Genomic DNA, 25,015 nt, shown 5'->3' with positions numbered 1-25,015 from the left:
AAAGATATACAGCTGAGGTCATTTCTGCTCAGAGAAAGGAGAATGGGAAGAGCAATGATTACTGATGGGTTAGCAGTGTCAGAAGCTCACTTCCCAACTGCAAATACAGATCTCCTTACCTAGAAACCAAATGAACCAGATAAATCCATACATGGCTATCATAAGTAACATCCACTTCTCCACTGAATTTCCTTCTACTGCAAAGTGTGGCTCATGAGATGTTACTCCTTGATCTCCCAAGGGGAGGAAAAGCTTTTGCCATTGATCTGTTCAAATGAGTCACCAGAAAAACAGAACTGTGAATGAATCCCAGCATGCCTGCGCTACAGCAGGAAACAGTAGGAAACATACAGGGCAGAGCAGCTGCTTCAGCACAGGCTGGAGAGCTCTTCCTCTAAAGGAAGAGAAACGAGACGTCAGGAAGCAGGAGAAAAAGTGCAGGCTGGGGACCCCTACACCAACTTAATCCCACGCCTGAAGGTGGTACAAGGGCAGTACCTCTCCACATATCTTCCAGCCCCAGATGCCGAAGAATATAAAGCAAGAAATCTCACTCAGGATGCACCACCTAGCAGAGGCATTGTGTCACTAGGCACTGTAATACAAATCCTCCTGTAAACTTCCAATATCATTTGCAGCACCGGCCTTCTCGGGTGTCTCTGGATGAAGCACTGTTTCAGCTCTATGTTTAGCACTTGGAGAGAAGCCAGAGAGACTTCCATAAACACTACTGATTTGTTAATCCTTTAATGCACAGGCACTGTTTGTTACTTAGGATGTCAGGTTTCATCACTCCTCAGCATGCTGGTGATAGAACTTCTTGACACCACACTGAAAATATTATTGTAATGCCAATACTCCCAGGGAGAAAGCCAAGCCAAGTTAAAATGTGACTTTGGTGTTGACAAGCCAGTTTGGCACTGCAGAGTTCAAACAGCCAGTATCACCAGGCAGCTTTAAAAACAGAAGAAGGTTTGCCAGGATCCTTTTTGACTAGAGTCTTATCCCAGGATCCACATGGTAACAGCTAAACACTTTCCAATCAGATGGAGCAAGTAAGAATACAATAAGTGGATTATGCTTTTCCAAGAAAGTGCTGGGAGCAATATGTATGTATGCATGTGAGTTTGTGCCTATACAGATTCTCCTCATCTTTCTCATCGAAAGAGAAAATATCCAAATCTAGGTTTACAGCATGACAGATTTGGAGCTCAGTATTCCCAGGGAGTTTATCCAGACTGTGGTAGCTTCAACTCTTCTTCTGTTGCCCTAAGGAAAGCTTTACATGATAAAAAGAAGTATTCCTGAGTGTGATCTAAAATAGATCAGATCCTGGTCTTTTTGGAGGGCCATTATGACATCACACAGGGGCTGCACAGAAGGTCACAGCCAGGCTGGCATTGGTGCCTGCTGCTGCTGGGGTGGGGGCAACTGGCTTTCACCATAGCACAGAGCTGTTTTAAAATCATTTCCCTCCTAGATTCAAACATCCATAGTGACACAGCCCAAAAGGCGAGGACACCTGAGGAGAGATGCATGGAGGAAAAGGCACAGCCTTCCCATGCAGGACAACAAGAAGGGGAAGGGCTCATGGGGCTGGCTCAGCCCCATGCACCCCCATACTGACTGGGCTTCATCTTCTCAATGCAGTAAGTCCAGGCAGCTATTCAGCAACCATTAAATTACCGTCCATTAATTACCAGCCACTTTTTTTTTTGACCTTATAAGGCAGACCTGATGCTCAGCTGTGGCAGAACAAAGCTGGGCCAAGGGCACATAAAGTCCATTCCTGAATCCATATACATCCCAGCTACCCACACACAGCCCATCCGCTTATCGATAGCTCCAATTAAATGGTCTTGGGGTTTCGACTACCACCAGCTTGCTCAGGGTTGGGAGAATGACAAAGGGAGTTTAAATTGAACTAGCAATTGATTAATACATGAAGCCACTCGGTAGCTGTTGAGTTGAGCACCCTTTTGGGGCTTTAACCCTTTGGTGCCTTGTGAGTTTTTCTTCACAGCTAGCAATGCCAATGAGCACACTGGAAATTTGTGTTAATCATCTAAAAAAACTCACAGTCAGTTTAAAATGTGTATTTCAGTAAAATCAAGGTTTGACAAAATTATTTTACTGACATTTCAGTAAGCAGAGATCCTTCATCCTTTAACAGGGAAGTTTTAGAAACATGGATGCTGGAGCAGTCTGTCTTCAGCCTTGGTGAAATGCAAAGATCAGCACAGCATAAACTGGCAAAAAGGTATTTTTAATTTTAAATAATTGAAGGTATTTTTTTTATTCCAGTCTTCATAACTGAAAAGAACCTAGAACAAAATGACCATGAAACTCAGTGCTTGAAGTAAGAAGCAAAGTATAGAAAAAACCTTTAAAATGTGAGGGAGGTAGAACATACAATCGTGAAAGGATGCAAAGAACAAGAGAAAAAGGCTAACTTTTCCATTGGTTTCAACAGACAGCTGAATTCAGCAAAGCTGCCCCTATCTACAGTAAGCACAGTGTTTTGTGGGAGCATCCAAGGGACATACCAGACAGAATGGCTGTTTTCTTCCCGCTGCTTAACATTGCTGTATACAGATAGGTAAGCACCAGAAGTGATCAAAAGCCCAGTGGCACGTGGAGTAGACTTTGAAGGGCAGATGCAAGCAAAACATGCCAGTTTAGAGAGGTCTGTTCGGATTTAAGCAAGATTTCAAATAAAAGCTGGGAGCCAACACTGCACAAAACTATTCCCAAGGCTGTCTTTTGACTACAGACTCCTCTTTCAACAAGATAAAAGTCAATGTAAATGGGCAAGCAAGACAAAATCCTACAGCAAGGGCATAGGCAGCACCAGACCCTCGCAGCAGTCCTTAGAGCAGCAGCAGATCAAGGTGTTATGCAGGGAGGCATCTCCGAAACACACAGACACTAACAGAGGGTTTACTTTTTTCCTCTTTCTTCTTTTTTTCTTTTTTTTTTTTTTTTTTTAACAAAAGGAAACCAAACTCTATCAGTGGGTGCTTGATATGAAATGTCCATTATGCTCTTCCCCTGTCAGGATGTCCACTGAAAGCCTTTGCCCATTCAAGTGGGTAGTCAGACACAACTATATGGAAAACTAAGCCACATTAATATCTATTAGGCAATAAAAAACCTACCTGGGAAAGCAGCTTGTTGTCATCCTCCAGCAGTTTCACTTTTGTTTCAAGTTGCCTGATATAGTTGGAAGATGAATCTTTAGGAAAAGAGAAAAAAACACATTTAAGCTTCTTGTGCTACAAGCAAGTACTGACAGACAGCGACACATTTTCCCACTCCATGGAAGGTATGGTTGAGAAAGACCAAAAGAATAAAACCCCATGTGCATAGGGTGAGTAAGAGATTCAGCCAAAAGTGATTTTCACTAAAAAGCTGAGATTCAGCAACAGCAACATCTTCTGTGAATTCATGTCAGTGCCACTTGGCTGGGGGGTGAGGGAGTAGAGAAGGAAAGTGAAGTTGAAATGCTGTCTTTCATTATTTTATACAAGTAATTTCCTAGCTTTGAAAGTCATTCTCATTCATGTCAAATGTACCAAAATACTCAACAACAGAACAAGATGTTTCCTTTTAGGCTTGAACAAACAACCCCTCCACACACGTGCCTTTTTTCTTTCAAAACAACTGAAAAACTCACAAAAATGAGCTGCTGTCACAGCCCTACAAGGAGATCACTGCCACAACTTCCAGTGCTGTAAAAGGGGAAGAACTGTGTACAGCAAGGCCACAGAGCTGCAGCATGCACATAGCAAGTGCCTGCCCAGGACATCTGTTTTTCCTAGTGGAAGCACATGACACTAAACAGAAAAATTCCAGGAGAATAAAATACAGAAAACCCTCACATAAAATGGCAATCAATATTCAACCTGAAAGAATGTAATGGCCAGTTTTCCACTGCAATAAGACAGCAACACCAGATAGGGTGACCTGGTGTATAAGATAATTTACTGGAGAGCTATGTGGGTGGCTTACTGCTCTCAAAAACATGATTCTTGTTTTGAAACATACTTTGAAGCAACACACTTGCAAATTCCAAGGGAAGAAAATAAAGAAACCTGGGAAAACCTTTTCTTCAATTTCATCACAGATTAGTGGTTTGCAATAGTTCCTTCCAGACATGCAGATGTTTGCAGAATTTCTCCTCTACTTTGGTAGCAGAGGATGAGAGTTGTTATAGCAGCAGGAAAAGGTTTTTGCAGCTTAAGTGTACAAAACCCCCCAAACATTTACTGCACTGCTAAAGGGCTCTGCAAAGTAGAATTATATTTTTACCTCATTTCATTTATCACGGTATGACTGCAAAAGCCACTATTCAACCACAGAACTTCTCGCCAAGCATGAATCAATGAGCAAGACAGTGTAAAGGCAAACAGCGCTGATGCTGGCTGGTGCATGTTGCAAACTGCCAGCACCTTTCAGGATCAGCCCCACCATGGTTAGCAGGCACCACTGCCTGCATCTCCCCCCACACAAACATGCACCCATACACACATATAAGGTTTACGCTGGCTCTGTGTTAAGCAGCTTGTCTTTGACTTTGCCAGTAGCTGCCAAATGTACTCCAGCACAAGCCTGGATGCTGTTTCTTAGGCACTCTGGGGGCAGTTTAGCAGAAGAGCTAGCATGCAGGCTACAGTTAATCACTGAGAGTGCTTTGACCATTCAAGAGAATAATTGGAATATGCTTGAAAAAGTGCTGCCATAAACAAGTGCCAAACCACACATAAAGGAACAGCAGGATGGATCAAGTCAAGTGCCCATCTAAAGCACAAACATTCTCAGAGGAAACATGCTCCCTTTTTTGTTTGGATTGTGCTTTATCCAAACTGAGGAAAACCAAACTGTCCTCATGGAAACGGTTAAGATGACCCTGTAGGAAGTTATGTAAGTTCAGTGAACAGTTCAAGTGGTGGTAAGGTTCACAGCAGTTATCACCTTCAATTGCAGGGACCACAAACTGTCCAACAACAACCCCAGTGTGTGAGGGGTCTCCAGGTCAGAGAAGAGGGCAAACCAAGTAGCTTATATAGGTTATAGGATCAATCCATAGCACCTTCCCTGCCAAAGCCTCGTGTCAACAGCATCATGAATTTAGCCATGCATATCAAAAGGTGGTGAGTATAATGCTGCTGAAGACTGGTGCTTAAGTCAGCAAGATTCAGCTTCAGCTTGAACAACTTGCTGAATTAGTAATGAATCTGTCCTCTAGCAGGACAAGAGGGGAGTTTGAGTATCTTAAATACAAAGCCAGGAGGATCACAGAACCCTTGGTCTCACCTCTGTACCCCAGGCCACCACACTTTGTTAAGTAACCCCTAAATTCAGTCCAGTAACACTGTTTGGCTAAACAGTTCCAAGAACAGTCTCTAGGTCTGTCTGAAGACAATCAGAGACTCCACCATTCCACTCGTGCGCTGCATACAACAGCCTCCAGTAGATCTGGTCAGGTAAGGTGTCCTTCCCTTCCTGGCCTGTACCTGCATGCTGTCAGGGCAGCAGCAGAGTCAAGTGCTTCTACACAATGAATGAAGTGATCCTGACACAACAGATCCCGATTTTTATCTCCAAGTACTGGTGCATTCACAGCAGCTTCAAGGAAGGATTCAAAGTGGTGCCAAAGAAAGGCTTCATCCATGCCTGCCTGTGAATGAGAGATACGCCACTGATTAAGCACAGCCTCTGTGAGCATGAATTGCACAGGCAGCAACACTTTCATGAACAAGCGTAAAAATGCTAGATAATGCTAAAGATCTCAATGTGATGCCAGTAACAGACATGGACTCCACAAGAACCATAGCCCTGACAAATCCTGCTGCCCATTAGTAGCCCAAACCTGTTTCCCAGGTGGCAGGGAGACCACTATATGCAGTGATCCCCCTCACCTTTGTATTCTTTTACCAATACCAAGTGTTTATATTGTGAACTACCACACCACATCCACAGCAACCAAAACCCAAAAAGCTTATGGGACCTATTTCTGATGGAAACCAGGTATTTTCTCACAGTTCTGTGCCAATGGAGAACAGACAAACTGCAGCAAGTCCTCTCCAGCAGCTCTGTGTTCAAGCACAGCAGGAAGTTACCCAAGGTGGAGGCTGGCAACCTGAACTTCATGAGCCACCTCTTCAATATGTGCTTGTGGTGGGTTCCAGCACTGCTAACAGCTAAAGGAAATTTATGTTAAGTGGATGAATGGTGACACTGAAACTGTTGTGTTCAGGCCCCAAATGCTAGAAGGAATGACTGGTTGATGAATAGAGCATATCTGGAAAAGGAAATTGAGAGAGAATTATTTCCTCACTTTGGTTTCATATCACTTGCAAAAAAAAAAGAGTACTCCTTGGGAAGGCAACCCCTGCATCCCTAGGACACACTAGTTACACCCAGTCTTGAAAGCCTGCTTGAGGATTTACTAGAACTCTTCGAACACTACTGTTCAACCCCAAACCATGTCTGATGTCTGACCTCAGCGAGACAATACCCCACAGCAACATAAAATATATGGAGGAAACAAAAGAAAGAAAGCAAATGAGATTTTCTGTCAGCAGAAGATGCTCCATCTCAAGCAAAGGCTGAGAAACAGCACTCAGAGCCATCACCATCCTTGCTGTGCCTTCAGAGACTAATTGCCTCCATCTTCTGGAACTGCCTGTGTTGAAGTAGGTGTCACGTGAGCCATTTGCATCTTGATCTTGGGTTTAAAAAACCCATAACTCTCATGACAGCAGGCAGTAACACTGCCAGGCTGAGCAGCAAAACCCTAGGCTGCGTCTCTCCCACATTAGATCAAGAAACACATTCCCAACATTTTTGTGCCTCTAACCTTCCTCTTATCAGAGCTTCCCTCCTCTCCTGCCTCCCCCAGAGCCATAGGGCAAGGACAGCCCTGCTGACCCACCCAGGAGAGGAAGCAGAGCTGAATCACTGATGTCTTGGACCCCCCCTTATCCCCTTCATTAAAATTAAACAAATGGTCCGCATTGTGTTATCAAAGCCTGCCATGCACTGTGAGGAATGCTCCACCTTCACCAGGCCCAATGCACTCTCCTCACCAGCAGGAGTAGCTCCCAGACCTAGTTGCTGGGGCATATCCACTGCACACCCACCGAGCCACCACCTCACGACACTGACTTTGAGCCTACCCATGCCTACTGGAGCCTTGCCACTGACCTGACACCTTGTCCTAGCCTGGCCGGTCAACCATGCCAGCTAGCTCTAGCACAGTGAAGGGGAGGTGCAGTATCAGGGAAGCAGACAAGGCCAAGGACACATGGTCAAGGCTAAGCAAGATCATCAAGGATAAGCTTTTTGGGAGGATGGTCTGGCAGTCAGTGCCACCTGGGATGCCAACAGCACCAACATCTTCCTCCAGTTACTCCTCAGGGCCACAAGCACAGCTGCATGAGTAATGGGTGCCTTAGTGAACCAGATGGCACCAGAAGGAAGGAATGTCCCATCAGAACATCTCACCTCACACCCAGCACCCTCCCTGTCACAGCCAACCATCACACTTGGTACAGAAGAGAAGGCTGGGGAGAGAGACAACATCATGCCCTGTAGGCTGCTACCCGCAACAGCAAAATGGATGGAAACCATAATCACCATGAGCCATCTATCACTTCTACAGTGCAGATGCTTCAAGCTAAATTGTTCAGAGCTGTAAAACCTGAAGTCCCATTTCTTCACAAAGCCTTTGAAAATCTAACTGAATGTAGCACTGCACGTTTTCTCCAAGAGAGGTAGAAGAGTCACATTCCAGCCTAAAAAAAGAACATTACTGTTATTGTCCACCCTCCTCAAGATTTACTGTCTTAAATACATACTCCATCTGGAACAGGGTGTAATTCAACCTGGATGTAATCTAGCTGAGTAACTTTTTTCCACATAGATAAACCACTTAATACTCATTACAGCTAAATTGAGGCAAGACAAATCACTCTACCTTGTTTTAACTCAACAGCCTCTGAGAGAGCAGGGAACCACCTGACTCCTGAGGCTTTTTTACAACATAAATTAGAAACTGTTTTAACAGTGAAAACAAACTTTTAGCCTGCAGAGCACAGAACAGTGTTGTTTTCAGAGGCACTTGGAGATACTGGAACTGTTCTGATTCTCATCTGAGATATCAAAAGAATGTGTCAGAGGTAAATACCATGAATTATATATTTATTTTGATAGTAGCAAAATAAATGTTTTTGTTTCCTTGTATGTCATTTCTCCAAACCACAAGCACACAGAGCAGACGTCTGTGTGATAGCTACATGGTTGGGATTGAGACACCTTCATTTAAGACCTTTTTATAACAAGGCTTTAGCACTTAAATGACTGCATGAAAAAAATGCAACCCCTTTAGTTAGGGCTGTTCACAGAAAAGATGCAAGAAAAGGTTACTGTAGGTGTTGGTGAGATGAGGAAGCTGCCAAGAGCCCTCTGATGGGACTCACAGTAGGATGGTCCCTACATCCAGCCTGAGCAACATGAAACAAGTTGGTATGAGGAGACTTGAGCAAACAAAGGTGCCTTAGTCCCCTTCCACACCATTCCACTGAGGTTTGGTTTGTCTTTTCGATGTCTGCTATGCAGTGTGATGGGGTGCTGGCTGGCAGGTCAGAACCGCAATGCCCCATTCCAGCACGGTCCTCACATGCACCTCAGAGGAGAATCCTAACAGGATTCTTCATAATCCAAACCCAAGGAGGAATAATGCAGGAAGGAGTGATCCTCTACCAGGTTAGCACCTTGTGGCCAGCTGCTACCTTCTCCTTCATGTGATGGGATGCTGACGTTTTCACTTCCTTTGCATCAAAGATCGCCTCATAAAAAGGCCTTCACTTGTGCTAAATAAAACATTTTACTGTTAGTCGGCAGCTTTGTTATCACACCTCTGCTCTTCAGCACCATATTTCAGAGTTGTATTGCTCTGCTGGTTTTGCTTCTTGATACAGACAAGCAGGATGAAAAATAGGACAGCACTCTTGTAAGGAAGTTGATTTATTAAGGTAACAGCACTCTTTCAGAGCATCTGGGAAGCTGATGAAACTCACATAGCTTCACGGACTGTCATTAAAGCAAGTTACTGAGAGATGGACAAACCCACCACTTCACTGACCTACAACCACCTTCTCTTCTCTCAGGTCCAGAATACCATACTCTACTAACCCCAATCCTCATGCCTCTCCAGCAGGAGGTTGTGCACAATTTGGGGTCTCCCTTGGGATGAGGTAAGACAATATGCAACAACAAGGTCTATGATAGACAGAAGCTCCTTTTGTAGCTTTGCAAGATATTCTGCAAACAAACCATACCAACTTGCTCTACCTCTTGTCCCAGCACCTCATTCACTGTGGATTGTGCAGGGAACAGTTTCCTCTGCACTCTGCTGGGCAGCATTAAAGACGTGTCAGGAGGGCACTTACAGAAACAGAACTAAGGCCAAGTACCATTATTTCCATAGCTGAGATGATGCAGCACACTTTTACTGAATAGACATTGCATTAGACTATGCTAAAAAACTAAAAGGCCCATATTGAGCACCCAAAGCCACCCATGACAACATCTATCTTTGTAAGACCTCATTTTTAAGATGCAGGTGATAACAGGTATAGAACAGGTACACAAATGTTAGTCAAAACAAAAAAGTGTGTTACCAGTCCAATCACAAACAGCAAAGAAATCTGGCCTCTAGCAATACACATTTTTCTAACTCTCACAAGGCAGGGGTTATGCGCTGTGCTGCTGCTAAGTGCTGCTCTGGCAGGATGAAACATACACCACTGCAGCTATTTAATTAACATTTTATAGCAAGTCCATAACTACGAGCTCTCAAGTTTTTCAAGACCACACATTCCCAACTCAGTTTCAGTTCATTAGGCCTGTCTGGGAGCTTAGCAGCCTCAAGTCAGTCTGTAACCATTTGATAAGGTCTCTTCTGATTTCAGATTTCACAGCTCCCTACTGTGACTTCGAGCCATGACATCATAGAATCACAGAATCATAGAATAGTTAGGATTGGAAAGGACCTCAAGATCATCTAGTTCCAACCCCCCTGCCATGGGCAGGGACACCTCACACTAAACCATATCACCCAAGGCTTCATCCAACCTGGTCTTGAACACTGCCAGGGATGGAGCATTCACTACCTCCCTGGGCAACCCATTCCAGTACCTCACCACCCTAACAGTAAAGAATTTCTTCCTTATATCCAGTCTAAACCTCTGCTGTTTAAGTTTCAACCTGTTACCCCTTGTCCTATCACTACAGTCCCTAATGAAGAGTTCCTCCCCAGCATCCTTATAAGCCCCCTTCAGATACTGGAAGGCTGCTATGAGGTCTCCATGCAGCCTTCTCTTCTCCAGGCTGAACAGCCCCAACTTTCTCAGCCTGTCTTCACACAGGAGGTGCTCCAGTCCCCTGATCATCCTCATGGCCTCCTCTGGACTTGTTCTAACAGTTCCATGTCCTTTTTATGTTGAGGACACCAGAACTGCACACAATACTCCAAGTGAAGTCTCACGAGAGCAGACGAGAGGGGCAGGATCACCTCCTTCGACCTGCTGGTCACACTCCTTTTGATGCAGCCCAGGATACAGTTGGCTTTCTGGGCTGTGAGTGCACACTGCTGGCTCATGTTCATTTTCTCATTGACCAACACCCCCAAGTCCTTCTCTGCAGGACTACCATGAATTTCTTTTTTGCCCAACCTGTAGCTGTGCCTGGGATTGCTCCGACCCAGGTGTAGGACCTTGCACTTGGCATGGTTAAACTTCATGAGGTTGGCATCAGCCCACTTCACAAGTGAGTCAAGGTCCCACTGAATGGCATTCCTTCCCTCTAGCTTATCAACAGAACCACACCATCTCCGAGCATAGCAAAACATCTGCTTGTGAGAACTGTCAACAGGAGCTCAAGATATCCTGATACTGGGATTTCATTAGGAGTTGGCTGATAGGGAAGCAGGAGCATGTGCTTGCATATATCGCTTGCATATATCCATGTACTGCAGTACAGCTGGAAAAGAGCTGTCTTGTCCCATCAGAAAGTGGCCAACAGTTTCTCCTTCGTGCTTGGATGAACTTTACATTACAATCTTCATGGGAGCTGTCCTATCATGGAATAGCACAGCAGGAACCACTGGAATCACTTGCATTTTAGGATGTCTAACCTACTCAACCCATAAAATCTGCTTAATGGGAAGGTGGTAAAACAACTTCCAATCCTGTAGTATGACACCACACTTCACCTCTTCTGAGATGGACAACCAGCAGCAGTTCTTCTGCTGCTGGGAATGGACAGGGACAGACAGTGCTGCTGGCTCTCCAGGGCTTTCCACAGCTCTCCTTGTAAGCCTGCTTGCAGAGGATGGCACCTTCACCAGCTGCCTGGGTGTACTGTGCAACCACATAGATGTACTCAGTGAAGGATTGCCTGAATGTGGAAAGGACAATTCTACAACTTTCAAATCATAGATGGATCAGAGCAATTCTCCCTTCCAGACATTGTAGTACCAGCATGTTGCTATCAGCTTTTCCTAGCTGATATGAAGGGAGACAACAAAAGATGCAGAAGCTGGAGAAAGGACAGGGGCAGATCAGACTGGCTACCGAACATGATACTGCACTCATAAAACCATGTAAGAGAGGATGAGCATCATCAACAAATTGGAGGCTTTTTGACTGCCTTAGTCAATGTAGCTCCATCCAAAAAGCTTTGCTTCCCCTGTCATAGCTGCACTACAGGATCTTCAGCTGTCTCCAATTCAGGCAGAGTAAAGCCATAGCCCATTGACCAGTGCCAAAGCAGTGAATTAGGAGATCATCATAATCTTCCTTATCCTGTACCTCTCTGCTATTGCCACAGATGGGCAAGGGCTGATCTACCACAGTATGGCCTAAGCAGGACCTTCAATGAGAGTCTAATTTTAGAGACAGAGAAATAAATCCTCCATTTTTCATAGACCCATGGATTGCTCCTCACTGGTGCAATGGACTCCTCAATGCACAGGAAGGAACAGCCACAGTCTCTGCTCAAAGTTTGAGCCCTACCAAACAGTTGTATTCTCCCATAGGGGAAGGCAGAGATGCACAGAAAGTTGTCACCAGCACTCATTTGGGGACTGGAACTGCAAGTTACTGCTAATGGGATTCTGCAGCTTTAATGATTATGAAAAGGTTAAAATGACCTGCCAGGCACCCTCAGCTGTTTAAGCCTCTTTTGCTTCCTCGTGCTGCTTTAATCTTGATGGTTTGGTCACATGACCCAGTCAAAAAAAGCCCCAAAGCCGATTAGTGGCTTTCCACTGGCCACAAACAACTCAAAACATTTGGGATGGTTTCAAGGCTTCAGGAAGAGTAGCCCACTTAGCTTCATGCCCTCCTTTTGGCAGCACTTTGATGAATGCTGCAGCCTCTAGAACTTACCAAGAGAGTATGGGCCAAGAGGAAAAGCCCTGAAACCAAGGGGACAGGCTACACTCATTTCCACTTTCCATCTAGTTACTTAATTTCTCCTTCCCACCTCAAAAACCCAACCCTTTCCATCTGACTTGGGCTATCGCTACAGTAGTCACTGTCCCATTCTCCACAACAGCAACAAAAGGCTACCTAAACCTATCCCATTACCAGCATGCTATGCTCAAAGCCTCTACCAAATTCAACCTAAACTTTTGTGGCAGCATCCTTCAATTCCTCATACACAGCAGTTCTGTGGAAGAGGATCTTGGGGCTACTGCAGTTTGTAAACTGTTCACAAACCAATGTCACACAGGGGCAAAAGCAGTATATCGTGATGCAGGAACAACAGCCATGTATGTAAACAAGGGAAATAATCCTCCTTCATTGGTGCTATTAAAGATCTTGAACAGGGATCTGTGTCTAGTTTTAGGCATCATGCTTCAAGACTCATGCGGACTAGTTGGAAGGAATTCAGGAGAGAAATAAGGAGGATCAGAGTGTGGAAAGCATAATCCAGCAGGACAGCTTAAAGCAACACAGATTGCTTAGCCTTGAGAAGAAAAGACCAAACATAGATGTAGTAACAGGTTCAAATACGCAAATGATTGTCAAAAAAAAGATGAACTGAATAAATTGTTTTCCATGTCCACACAGAAAGAGCAAGTTCCCTAACAACAAGGGTGTTTAAGGGCTAGAAGAAATTGCCTTGGGAGGTGGTAGAATTGCCACTGAAGGCAGCTTCCATGAGCAGGTTAGACAAACATCTGTCAGGAGTAGTTTAGGTATAGCTGAGTCTGCCCTGGGGCAAAGAAATGGGTTACATGACCCCGAGAACCTTTCAGTTCTGTTTTCCATGCCTACCCTGTCCAAGTATCACATGAGAAAATCTCAAGCTATTTCACTTACATTCCAGAAAGCAAGCACCACAATTAGTTGAAGGCAAAAATGGAGTCACTAAACAGCCTTTGATTGGCATGTCATATTCAATAAATCTGAAACCATCCACACATTTTGGTTTGCCATCACCTACAGAAATTCTTACCTAACTGCATTGTGGCTGGCAAAGAAGAAAGCGGGCTGGCAACACCATGTGGAGAAGAACAAGTGTTGGGGTAGAGCCCTCCAATACTAATGGCATGTTGCAATAAAAAGGTTATATTGGAAACAGCTGGATGCTTTAAAATACAGTCAGTGATTTCAAGAGTTAGTACCTCCACAACAAAAAGAGAGTTCTTATCTTGAAGCATTATTATTTCCAGCTTTTCCAAAGAAATTCACAGTCCTAAATCACAGAAGGCCAACATGCACGAGGCTCGGTATGACTACAGTAACAACATATGGTCTCTAGCCGAAAGAGCCTAAAAAAGAGGAGCTCAGTAAATACAGACAAGCTGTGGAAAGCCAGGAAACCATGTGGGTTAGGAAACGGCCTCAGCAGCTCTGGCAGCTTGACTGTGGCCAAGGCTCCTAGTCACTGTGACAAAGGAAAGGGCTGGAGAAGGCTAAAGACACAGCCATGTCCATGTCTATGAGTCTTAGGGAACCATGAGGGAAAGTACAGAGGTGCTAATTTGAAAACAGAGTATGTGGGGAATGGAGATCAGGTTGTCCTAAGCTACTGTAATAGTCCAGAAACGCCCCTAATAAGCTGCTACCTTTGTTACCTTCCCCAAAACAACAACAAGATCTTTCAAGATAGGAAGGTAGCTATCAGCAGCACAAAGATTCTGGAGTTTGCACTAGCGAAACCAAAATTGCAAATGAAAGTTGCAAATGAAAGCCAAGTTGGGTTCTGAGCCCCTTGTCACTGTCACAACCAGAAAGCTCTGTAAAACAGGCTGATCTGCAATGTTTACACACACAGGTGTCCTGCCAGTTACCTCTTGCAAATCCATTGAAATGTGCACCAGCGTATTCCAGAATCAGCTTCCCGGTTTCCATGTGGCACTATTGGTACTCCAGCTCTCACCAAGAAGGAACAGTGAGCATCCACAACCAGTGTTTTTCTCTTTGAACTCATCACACTGACCAAAGCTGTAAGAGACATTTGCCCCCAAATCTGAACCCACCCAAACATATGCAGATTTGATCCCACCCTTGAAATATTTGGCAGGGTTGTTGCAGTTGCAAAAGCTTCACCATATTTAAAAACAAACTTTGCTGAAGCTTCTTCATTTTCATGGCAACTTTCTAACCACCAGTGATTAAAAAGCCTGCAGGAAAAACACCAGGTTAGTCAAAAGTCTTGAGAAACAGAAGGGTGGTGAATGAATTTTACTTTGACATTTTAGGTTTGTTTGAATCCTTCAATATTTTCTCCTGGATAGATTAACATTACCTCCTAGGTAAGAAGCACTGCCAAGTTTCAGACGGCTGTAAATCTTATGTCTGACATTGTACATACAGATGGGCTGGTAGGTTTTATGTAGAAATTCCCACTGCCTTCGAAGGAATCCTGCTTAGAAACAGATAGCACAAAGCATTCCAGCTGCAGAAGCACTCTCTTTAGTTTACAAAATTATTTCCTAAGCAACCTGCAGGGGTAAAGGCAGATGACCAGATTAATTGGTGGTGTACTTTTTTGTTAAAAGACTAAATAAGATCTTAAATATTTGCTACAGTCTTTCTTTGCAAACATTAACTTGAAACTTTTGGAGGCTCTGAAATGCATTTTGGGTTGTAAATCTCCTCCCCCCTTTTGCTTGGGAAGATTCTTCTAGACAATAAACGCAGTGAGCCTGGGAGAGGGCTGCATAATTATCCACTCCACACAATGGAATCCAGCCTTTCCAATGTGGTCTTCAACCTCCAGGAATCCAAGCTGTGTGATAATTAAAACTCAAAAATCCTATTCCGTCCAGAGAGAAACTGAACTTTAATTTCCACTCCTCAAATACCCCCACCACATCCAGGAAGTCACCTATTAAAATAAATCTCATAGATGCAAATGATGCCCTTCTGAGTACTGACAGTAAAAATATAATTGGCAGTGAGGAAAAAATAATGACTAGGTTAATGAAAATAGGCTCTATTGACTTGGGCCACTCGACCATCCCTGATGAGAATAAACAGCCCCCCCTCATTCTTCCCTGCTCCCCTCGCCTTTGTCTAGCGCGCACGGCAAGGCTGAGAGCAGGAACGCATTCAAAAGCAATGTCTCAGTGGGAAAAGGCTGGAGTCAGATCAAAGTCCTTCCACTCAGGAGCCCGTCAGAGCCCAAAGCTCGCTCATTGTGTGCCCAGGAATTTGTTACACCCCCTGCCCCAGTCCAGGCTGTCCCACACTACATCCAGACCCCAGTGCTGGCTGCCACCATCTCTCCCCCTGAGCCTAAATAAGTACAAGGTAGCAAAGGTGCTAGAAGCTGCTGACCTTTTTCCAGCAAAAAGCATTTATCCAGTTATGTCTGGCTTTTTCATACTGTTAACAAACATCATTTCCGTGCCTGCGGCTGGTAGGGAAGGGCTCTTGCCCATGTGATGAGCAAGACGCACGGCTTCACGGTATCATCCACTTCTTCCACACTAATTGGGCTGAGGGCTGATTGGGAATTTTTAGGTAAAGCAGGTTTTTATAGGAAAATACTGATGTATCAAGAGAACATTTTTAACACAAGCATCCAATTTCATGCCATTTTTAGGTCAGGATGAAATTTCTGGTCAGACCCTCAGAGAAAGAAAGGGAGAAAGCCCAAAATAGCCATGAGCCCATGGCTTAAGGCAATCGCCTGGGAATGTTTAAATCCCTGCATGCTAAGCTCTTTGAGAGTCAGGGATTGTATGCTTCTGTATCAAAGACTCACAAATTTCTATGGCCAAGGATACCAAGCCTTGCTAAATTGCAGGCAGAAACCCTGTGCCCAGTCCTACTTGTCAAAATTCACTGAAATTGTAGAGCCAGTGGCTCCTACCAGCTAGGATGGGTACCTGCACAGGTCCCAGCATTCACCCATAGCTCCATTTGGGATAAATATTTTCCAGTTAGCTGTTTAATGTTCTGGTCTCTACCAGCCAGCCAGTGCTTCAGGAAGCAAAGCTCTGCTGCAGTCCAGGGCACCAAGGAGACCCTGCTCCCCTCTACCTGGTACCCTCTGATTTGGGGTATTTTCTGAGGTGTTTTTTCTCTCCTGCCCAGCTTCTCCTTTCCACCCAGCAGAAGAAAAGCATTCAGCCTCATGCTTTCCTATTGCAGACTGTAGTTAAACATTATGTGCTGTAATTGCCTAGTAATTTAACTCACTTAAGTCATACTAACGGCAGCATGATGGTGGGAGGAAGGTGTGTTTCTTCCCAAACACCTTTAAGGACTCAGTACAGACAGGAAAACAATAAAGTATATACAGTTAATTCATTGCACTTCAGCATCAAGCTGGGTCACAGGAGAGCCCATTTGTGTCATCACATTACAGTAGTGGACAGAGACTGTTACCTGTATTCTTATACACGGGTAAAGGGAAATCCTTGTTTTGGAAAGCAGTGTTGCCCCACTTCCTACCTGCCTCCCTGTCCTGCCTGTACCTGCTGCCCTGCCATGGGAGTTAGCAAAAGGAAATTAAACCAGAACGGCTGTCAAGTGTAACATGTTGGCTATGCTGAGCTAGTGTGGGCTTTGTCAGGGCCAGCTGGGAACAGCAGTAGGCCAGCCAAAAATATGCTATAACCCAAAACTAAGCAGAATAAGGACTCCAGAGAGCTAAGCAAGTGACACGTGGTACGGCTTCAGAATCTGAATACAGTAAACGTATAATTAAGGCCTGGAAAGAAAGGCTAGACAATACCTAAGCATTTCCTAACTGCACAATGTCTAAAGGGAGTAGAAACAAGATGGAAGAGCAGATTACAGTGTATCAATGGGCTGGACTGAAATAACAAGACAATGGGAAACAAAACCTGGTTTAAAATAAGTTAATAATACAATGCTACTATGATAAAATAGGATAAATCACTTAGAAACAGCAAGTCAATCCTCAGATAAATCTCCCTGATAACTGTGACTTACTCTCATGCTGCCACTCTCAGCCAGGAGTTTTAGGAAGTGCTCTATAAAGCCAGTGCTTCCCAGCTCTGACCCTTTCCATGGGAGGCTGAGTGACCCCACCATGAGGGAAGGTGGCTAGGGAGCATCCTGCAGGATGTCTCCCAATGATTCCAAGCAAAGTAGGGACCTGCACCATCACCTTGCCTAGGGTAGCCCAGGAGAGCCCAGGCATTTGACCACTGGGGAAAATAAAACCAATCCCACAATGATGGAAAGAACAGGTGATCAGAAGGAGCTTCTGATCCCACAAGCTGAAAGAGTGCTTGCTATGGCTTTGCAAAAGGGCTGTGCAAACCTTTACCATGCTTACCTGAGGTTACATTCAGAAAGTAAAACAATGCAACACAGCCAGCTTTCCCTGTTATTTATTAACAGGTTCATTAACTCTCACTCAAGCCCTTTGGACTGGTGGCTGACAGCTCCCCACAAGGCAGGTTAACATGCACTTCTCTGGGTCTCCAAAGAGGCCTCCCCAGCTTACTCTTGGCCTCGCCACTCCAGCAGCACCAGCCACACACAGGATCCACCACTGCACATTGGCTTTCAAACACATGTTCTGCATTTTGGCCTTGAAGAGTGGGCTCTCTGCAGCATGGACCCTGCTCACTTCATAGTGTCGCAGCATTCAGGAGTTGGTTCTGGTCACGTAAGTCATGGCAGAGCTGGGGCAAAGGGAAGGGATACAGGAAGGGACCCTGACATAAACGTCTTCCTTCCCAGTCACATGTTGCTGCAGGCATCACCTGTCTGCTCACTGCAGAGGGTCACCTGGGGCTCCTCTGTGTCTGCATCTCAGGACTATATAAGAACTACTAGTGGGAAAATGATCTTATTTCCACAAGATAGCTCTTTGTCAAAAGAAAAAAAGACTACTAAGCACAGGCCCCTAAAGCCACTGATATCCCACATCTCCTACCCAAATAACAAGGTGGGCCCATTTTCTAGCAGTGCACATTGCCTAGAGATGAAAAATGAATCATTACACCCAAAAATAAAGGGGGTCACTTTGGTTCAGGCACAATGATGGGGAAAGAAAATACATGTATGTTCAAGGTAATGCCATTCATAAAAGCATAAAACTGTTTCAGATCATCTAGCATGGAGGTTCCCAAACTATTTTATTTGCCAATTACTCCCACTCTTGAGAGATACGTCCTATGTCCTCCCTTGCAAGCCAGGCAGTATTTACAAAGAGTATTCTGAAAGACCAGTGAATTCAGGGAGTGCTGTCTTGGGGCCTACCAGATTCCTGCCTCACACTGGGACAAGTGCCTGCCACTGGTAAAGTCTTGCTTTGACAGAAAGCAGTCCACAGCTCCGCTAAGCACCAATCTCAGCTGAAGACCCTGCCCTGCGGAAAAAGTCCCATTCACAGCTCTCTCCATCCCTCCCAGAAATGCACTGTTTGGGGGGGGGGGGGGGGGGGGGATGTACTTATGTTTCCCTGGAGCCCCTGAAGCCACTGATACCACCCACTTCCTCCCCAAAGCCAGCTTTCCCTCAAGTTCTCATTTTAACACAGCCCTAAGTAAGTGTCCATAGCTTCTCTCGAGGAACTGTGCCGCAGCCTAATAGCTTTCACCTTGAGGAAACATTTCCTGATAACTTTCTCCTTCACCTAATTTCATCCCATAAATCCTGGCTATACACACTGGGTCCACACCGCACCATGACTCCCCAGCCCTGCAGACATGGGGCTTGGTGAGCATATCCCCTCTAAGGCTGCATGCCCTGCCTGCCAGAAAAGCAGAGACCTGATCCTTACACTCGCCTGCCACAGGCTCAGTCTCCACAGGCATGTGAGAAAAGCCTGGGAAGCTGCTTGCATGGAGGGACTTGTCCTTTCCCCCTTGCAAAACGTCCCCTGAATGCGGTTCTAAATGACAGGTTGTCTCTGCCTTTCTCTAGGAAGTGCTTTGCAATGCCAATTTCCATCCCACTAACGCACAGCCTGCACAGCACTATTTGTGTTGACCAACAGGAATTTAATCAATGAACAATAATAAACTGGGTAATACTCAATTGTATGAAGCCGCCAGTCAGATGAAAGGATTTACAAAGGCTGGATTGATCTCCAAGCCCTGGCAGCTTTCCCACGGTCCCCCTCTAATCTGTGGAGCCAGAGAGAATACATGAATACTCTGAAATCTGGGTTTTCCTGCGGGGCATGTTAAGTTCAAGTAAGTCTCTCGACTACAGATGTGTATCTTTTTTTTCACGTCCCCCTGCTCCGTGGCGGGCTCTTACCTAACCCTAAAGGAGCATCATGCCACGGCAAAGCCCCCTCAGAGACAGCCAGCTTATGTAACTGCTAATGCCATAAGCATTACAATGTCTTTAGTGACAAAAAGGCCCAATGCAGGCTCAGAACAACAGCAGCCAATTCACCGTGGTGAATTAAAGAGAAGAAACTGACATTACTTTGAGAAGCCAACCAGCATGCCCACCATTGCTTTAGCAGATAGCATCTTTCCAGTCAGTATGGGAGTTATCTTCTGACATTGCAAAGTACTGGCAGGATGCTTTTTTGGGGAAGGAAAGAAATGCTCCAGGCCACCTTTTGGCTGCAAATGCCCTCAGGGAACAGAAAACCTGAGGGTGTTCAAGAGGCAGAGCCACAGAAAGATCTTAATGAGGTATGTGCACTTGTGGCCTCTGGCTCTGCATTGTGCAGGCTGCTCACACCCTCCCTCACCTCCCTTCCACAGAACCTGACTGAGCTGGGAGCCCTGCAAGCCAGGGACAGAGGAGGGTGACACTGGTCACCACTGTGGGAGCCAATGTGGAAGAGGGACAAGAGGCTATTTAAGGAACGCCACCCACCTGCACACACAGGGGTCCAGCAGTGCCAAGATCTCCTCTTGCGCACCTCCACTACAGCACATGGCCACCATCACACAGCTGAGCAGTCCCATCCCACATGGTTCAGAGCACTGGGTGGCTTTGGAGATGGCCTATTGCTCACATTGTCCAAGCAGTCACAGTATTGCTGGTTTTACAGCCATTTCCTGACAAACCAGGGGAGCATCAGGGTTTGAGAGCTGAGCTGCAGGAATGAAAAGCAGCTGTGATGATGCCAATGGTGGCTGCACAGGGAACACCAAACTCTAAGGTAACACTCCTGGCTTGGGAAGCCCTTGAGCTGGGCAACTACTGTAGGTAAACACATCACTGTATGTGATCATCACACTGTCCTAGTTTTAATTTCCCTGGGCACTGCTGGAGACAGGACACGAGGCAGGGGGTACCTTTGGTCCAACCCAAAGCAGCCACAGTTTTAAGGTTGTTGTCATCTCTGCTCATCACATGACTTGGAAGCACCAAAGTGGAGAGAAGGCTCAAGCAGCAGCAGTCCATTGCTTATAACAACACTGACTGGCACATCAGGGAGATGGTGACAGAATTAAAAGGAGAAGAAAAACTAAACAAATACAAAGAAGTACTCAAGCAACAGGGGCAACATAGCAACAAAAAAAGCAGCACTAACCAGGCAGGCTGCTAGTAGCTGCTTTCCAAGGGTCAGCTGCAATACCCAATTCATTCACAATGAGCCACACCTCTGTCAACTGTCATAGCACAGCACCTAATAAAAGATACCTTAAAAGACCAGCAGAGTAATAATTTTACTAGGAGTGGTTATTCAATCCACTGATGAAGAACAAGATACTGTGGGAGGGCCCTGCAAGCAGGGATGCCTCCCTTGGCTAGGAAGCAGCCACCTGAGCAAGCTGAGACACCACAGTGTGGGCATCAGCTCTGCTTTATGGCCAGCCGTGCCTTGTAGTAGGAAGGAAATAGCAACAGAGACTTCCTGTAGAAGGATATGGTCTGGGCAGAGGTTTCACAGCTTTCATCCCCCAGGCCAAGCTCTCTGTTTGGGAGGTCACAGCCCTCTGTCCACAGTGGTATTCACCACAAACACCCATCAGAAAAACAAAGGAAGCATCTCTACACAGCTGTGAGCAATCCCCTTTCCATTTCCTGATTCTTTGGTACCAAGATCAAACCTGGGAGTCACACTTCCATCCCACCCTGGCCAGCTCATGCCACCACCATTGGCTACCTCAAGTGAAAAAACACACATATACACAGCACCTCACAGCATGGCAGAGCCCTCCCTCCACTCCAATCTGCACTAATCTCCTCTAGCGTCTGCGTGGCAGAAGATAATTTAGAGGCAATGGCATGCTCCTGAACACATTGCCTCTCTCACACAGCAATTAAATGTACATCATTGTCTGGCTGTCCCATATCCCTGGGGCAGGAGGGATTGTCATCATCTTAAAGTCATGATTTACAGAGGTAATAATCATGGCACCAGCCTCATTACATGCCAACTTTCAGGAAATTAGGTGATAGATATTATTCATTAAGTTGCCACACGATACCCATATCCATCCATCTGTTACAGCTGAGCTAACATTTTGGTTCGGTGCATGCAAGCTAATGGCTTTTTTAGGAAAGAAGCAGGCGCTGTCCTGAAAGGCGATGGGGAGAAAAGAGTAAGATTGCAAATGGGTAAATCAAAAAACACCTAAAAATAAACTAAATTAAACAGAGACCTCTCAGAGCTTGGAGGCTTCATGAGTACCCAGCAGCAGGACACACTACGTAAAGCAGAGCAACATGCTAGTCATAATGTGACGTACAAAAATGGCACATGTGAGGCAAGAGCTTTGCTCCTGGTGAGCTCAGCCCAACCAGATGCACATGCCACAGAGTGGATTAATTCTGGTGTGCTCCATCATACTGGGCTGCTTTGGGACCCTCCAAGGAGCTGTTGAGACTGCCTGGCACAGGCTGTCTAGGCTGTGGGTTGCTGCTCCCCTTGCAGCAGACAGGATAGGACTGCAAGGGGTATATTTGGAAAAGCCCAGCTGCCCTTCACCCTCAAAGGCCAGGGATTCTTCAGTCATTCTTGGCTGCTTCCAGGAGCCAGGACCAGCCTCTTGACAGCCCCAGAAGCATGCAGACATATGTCCCTTGTCCCTGTGCTAGAGGGACAAGGCCTGCCTCCACACACGAGAGTGAAAGTGGAAGATGCTGGAGATTTGGCTGTAACCAGCACTAGGACAACCCCTGCCAAAAGCACCCAAGAGTGCACATCCCAGAAGAGACAAGGTCCACTTCTCTGTTTCTCCCCCAAAAATACTTATCACCCAGTTTTGCCTCAGCAAACACCAAGATGGGCATTTTTAAAGAACTCATTTTCAGGATGATTCACTCTCAAAAGGGGGGAATGAAAAGGGTTCTTGTGATATATTTTTCATTTTTATCTTTTTAGGGAAGGTTGTGTTCTTAGGCACAACAAAAGAGAAGGTAAGCGGTGGGACCTCAGACAGGCACAGTCCTACATTCTACAGATATCCACTCTCAAGTGTTGGTCATCATTAGGTAAATAATACAAATGGTTTCCCAGCAAATTTCTTGCCAGAAGGAGGAGAAAAGTGAGTGCTGTTGATGGTCCAGTAGCTGGTGCCAGGCTTTAATATGACGGCTCTGCAAGTCTCTGATAGAAGCAGAGACAGAAAGAGCTTTGTGCCCACCAAGCATACCCAGAGGCCCAAATTTATCTTCTCTAACCCTACTCAACCGTTTTAACTAACACTTCCTCAAGCAAAATGCATTGAGAGGTATCACAAAAACAAAAGGGTTCCTACTTGCTCCCTCAATATAAAAGTGTTGTTTTCAGCCACAGAAGATATCAGAGCTGGCTAGGGATCTCAGATCTGGGAAATCCTGTAACAGTGACTGCAGGAGGGCAAGGACTGGAGTATGGGGGAGGCAGAGGACCAAAGCCTGGGAGCTGCAAAGTCTGTGTTATACTTAAAAGCTTGACACTAACAATGGGCAAGACCTAGGCTTTTGTGCCCGCCCAACTGCAGAGAGCTGCCTAAAGGGGCAATGCTACCTCATGGCATCCCGTGATGAGCTGGTGACGCACTGCATCCCTGGCTGGGGATGGCACAAGGCAGGATAGGACGTGCAGCTGGGCACAGGGAGCCTGCACTGGCCCTTGGCAGCCGCCCAGCACGAGGTCAGTCGAAGCTGCTTCTGAAACCACATGCCAAGTGCTTCATCACCAAACAGGAGCTAATAGCTCCCTGCTGGTTTTTACCCTCTGTAGCGCAGGATATTCAGCTGAGCAGAATGAAAAACACAACGTGCTGTTATAACAAGGTGGCTCAGTCCAGGTAGCATCCCAGCCGTGCTGGGTAGCAAACCTACTGTCTCTGCAGCACTAATAGATACTACCAACAAATCTGGTGCTGTCAATATGCTACATAGTACTGACAGCACTTCCCATACAAACTGATACAGTTCTGGGTTCTGGGCTGGCACTGCTGGGTTCCAGTGGTGCCATACAAACACCCCCACAAGCTCTGCTCTGGGCCTCCCTGTCAAGAGGAAAAATGTGAATAAACTACATATCAATAAAGGAAAGCTTTGCACAGAGGTAAGGAAGTCTGAACAGCTCAGTAACCTGAGAAATAATAAAAACCAGGGCCTAGAATCAGTCATACATTCATATGCTTTGCTGTGCATCACAAGCCTTCAGTAAAGCCATGAACAGAGCCTTCCTTGCCTATCTCCAAGCCCCTCATTTCAGGCAGCAGGATGTCTTCCCCATGCCACTCCCCACATGCCTGGCACAACCAACAGGGCCAGGACATGTCCTGCTCGCTAGCACAGGATGCTCAGTGCTGCATGTTCCTGGCAGGTCCACGTATAGTCCTAAGCACCGATGTTCATCTTCACTCAAAACAGTCCAGGGAGGGCGCCCCAAGTAAAAATGCTGAGCAGAGAGCTGCAAGACACAGCATCACGGTGCACTACCCTTTCCATGAGGCAATACTGCCTCAAATATGCTTCTCTGTAAACATAACAACCAACTGGGAATTTTACACTGCCTTTGACTATGTTCCTGTGGGTCTTTTTCCAGCATACTGCATTAGCCCAAGTTCTCAGGTGGGAATTGAAGGGTTGAGAGTCATTTTGCAGGGCTGCCTATGACATCTGCAGCACATATCATAAGGTTAGGAACTGTTATTAGGATGAAAGGGACATAATGATACCAGAACTCAAGATTCACACCAACACATTTGTGTTCCTTTAGGACCAGCAGCGTTTGCCTTGGGCAACAGGTTGACAGGGAAAGCAAAACATTCAGCAGCTGAAAAGTATGAAAGTATTAATATAGACTAGGTGGGAAGATGTTTAGGTGAGAAATCGGGAAAAGAAGCAGGAGATTCAGGAGCAGCCCTGCAATACAAGCAGTAGGTACAAAAAATTCAGAAGGCAGGCAGCAGCAAGTGGGAGTGCTCGCTGTGGCACAAGGCAGCATTCCCCAACCCCAAAGGTCCCTGCTGTTTTCACACATCCTTTAATACTGGTGCATTTTGCATATACATACACACACACACACTATCACCTCATCACACACAGCATCAATGTAACATTAATCTAAGGGGGCTGCCTTAGATTAGTGA

General features: G+C 45.6%; 1 protein-coding gene across 1 annotated transcript in view; it reads right to left on the bottom strand.

Moving 5' to 3' along the window:
- Positions 1–25,015, bottom strand: part of CCDC85C (coiled-coil domain containing 85C) — a 107,096-nt gene that overhangs the window by 37,015 nt on the left and 45,066 nt on the right. The window contains exon 2 of the mRNA XM_005149541.3: positions 3,159–3,235. Within this exon, the coding sequence (XP_005149598.1) occupies positions 3,159–3,235 (77 nt within the window). The remainder of the gene's footprint in view (positions 1–3,158; positions 3,236–25,015) is intronic.

The sequence above is a fragment of the Melopsittacus undulatus genome, chromosome 4 (assembly GCF_012275295.1).
Source record: "Melopsittacus undulatus isolate bMelUnd1 chromosome 4, bMelUnd1.mat.Z, whole genome shotgun sequence".
Taxonomy (NCBI): Eukaryota; Metazoa; Chordata; class Aves; order Psittaciformes; family Psittaculidae; genus Melopsittacus; species Melopsittacus undulatus.
Note: the sequence above shows the minus strand (reverse complement) of the source record. Positions and strands in the feature narration are given on the sequence as shown.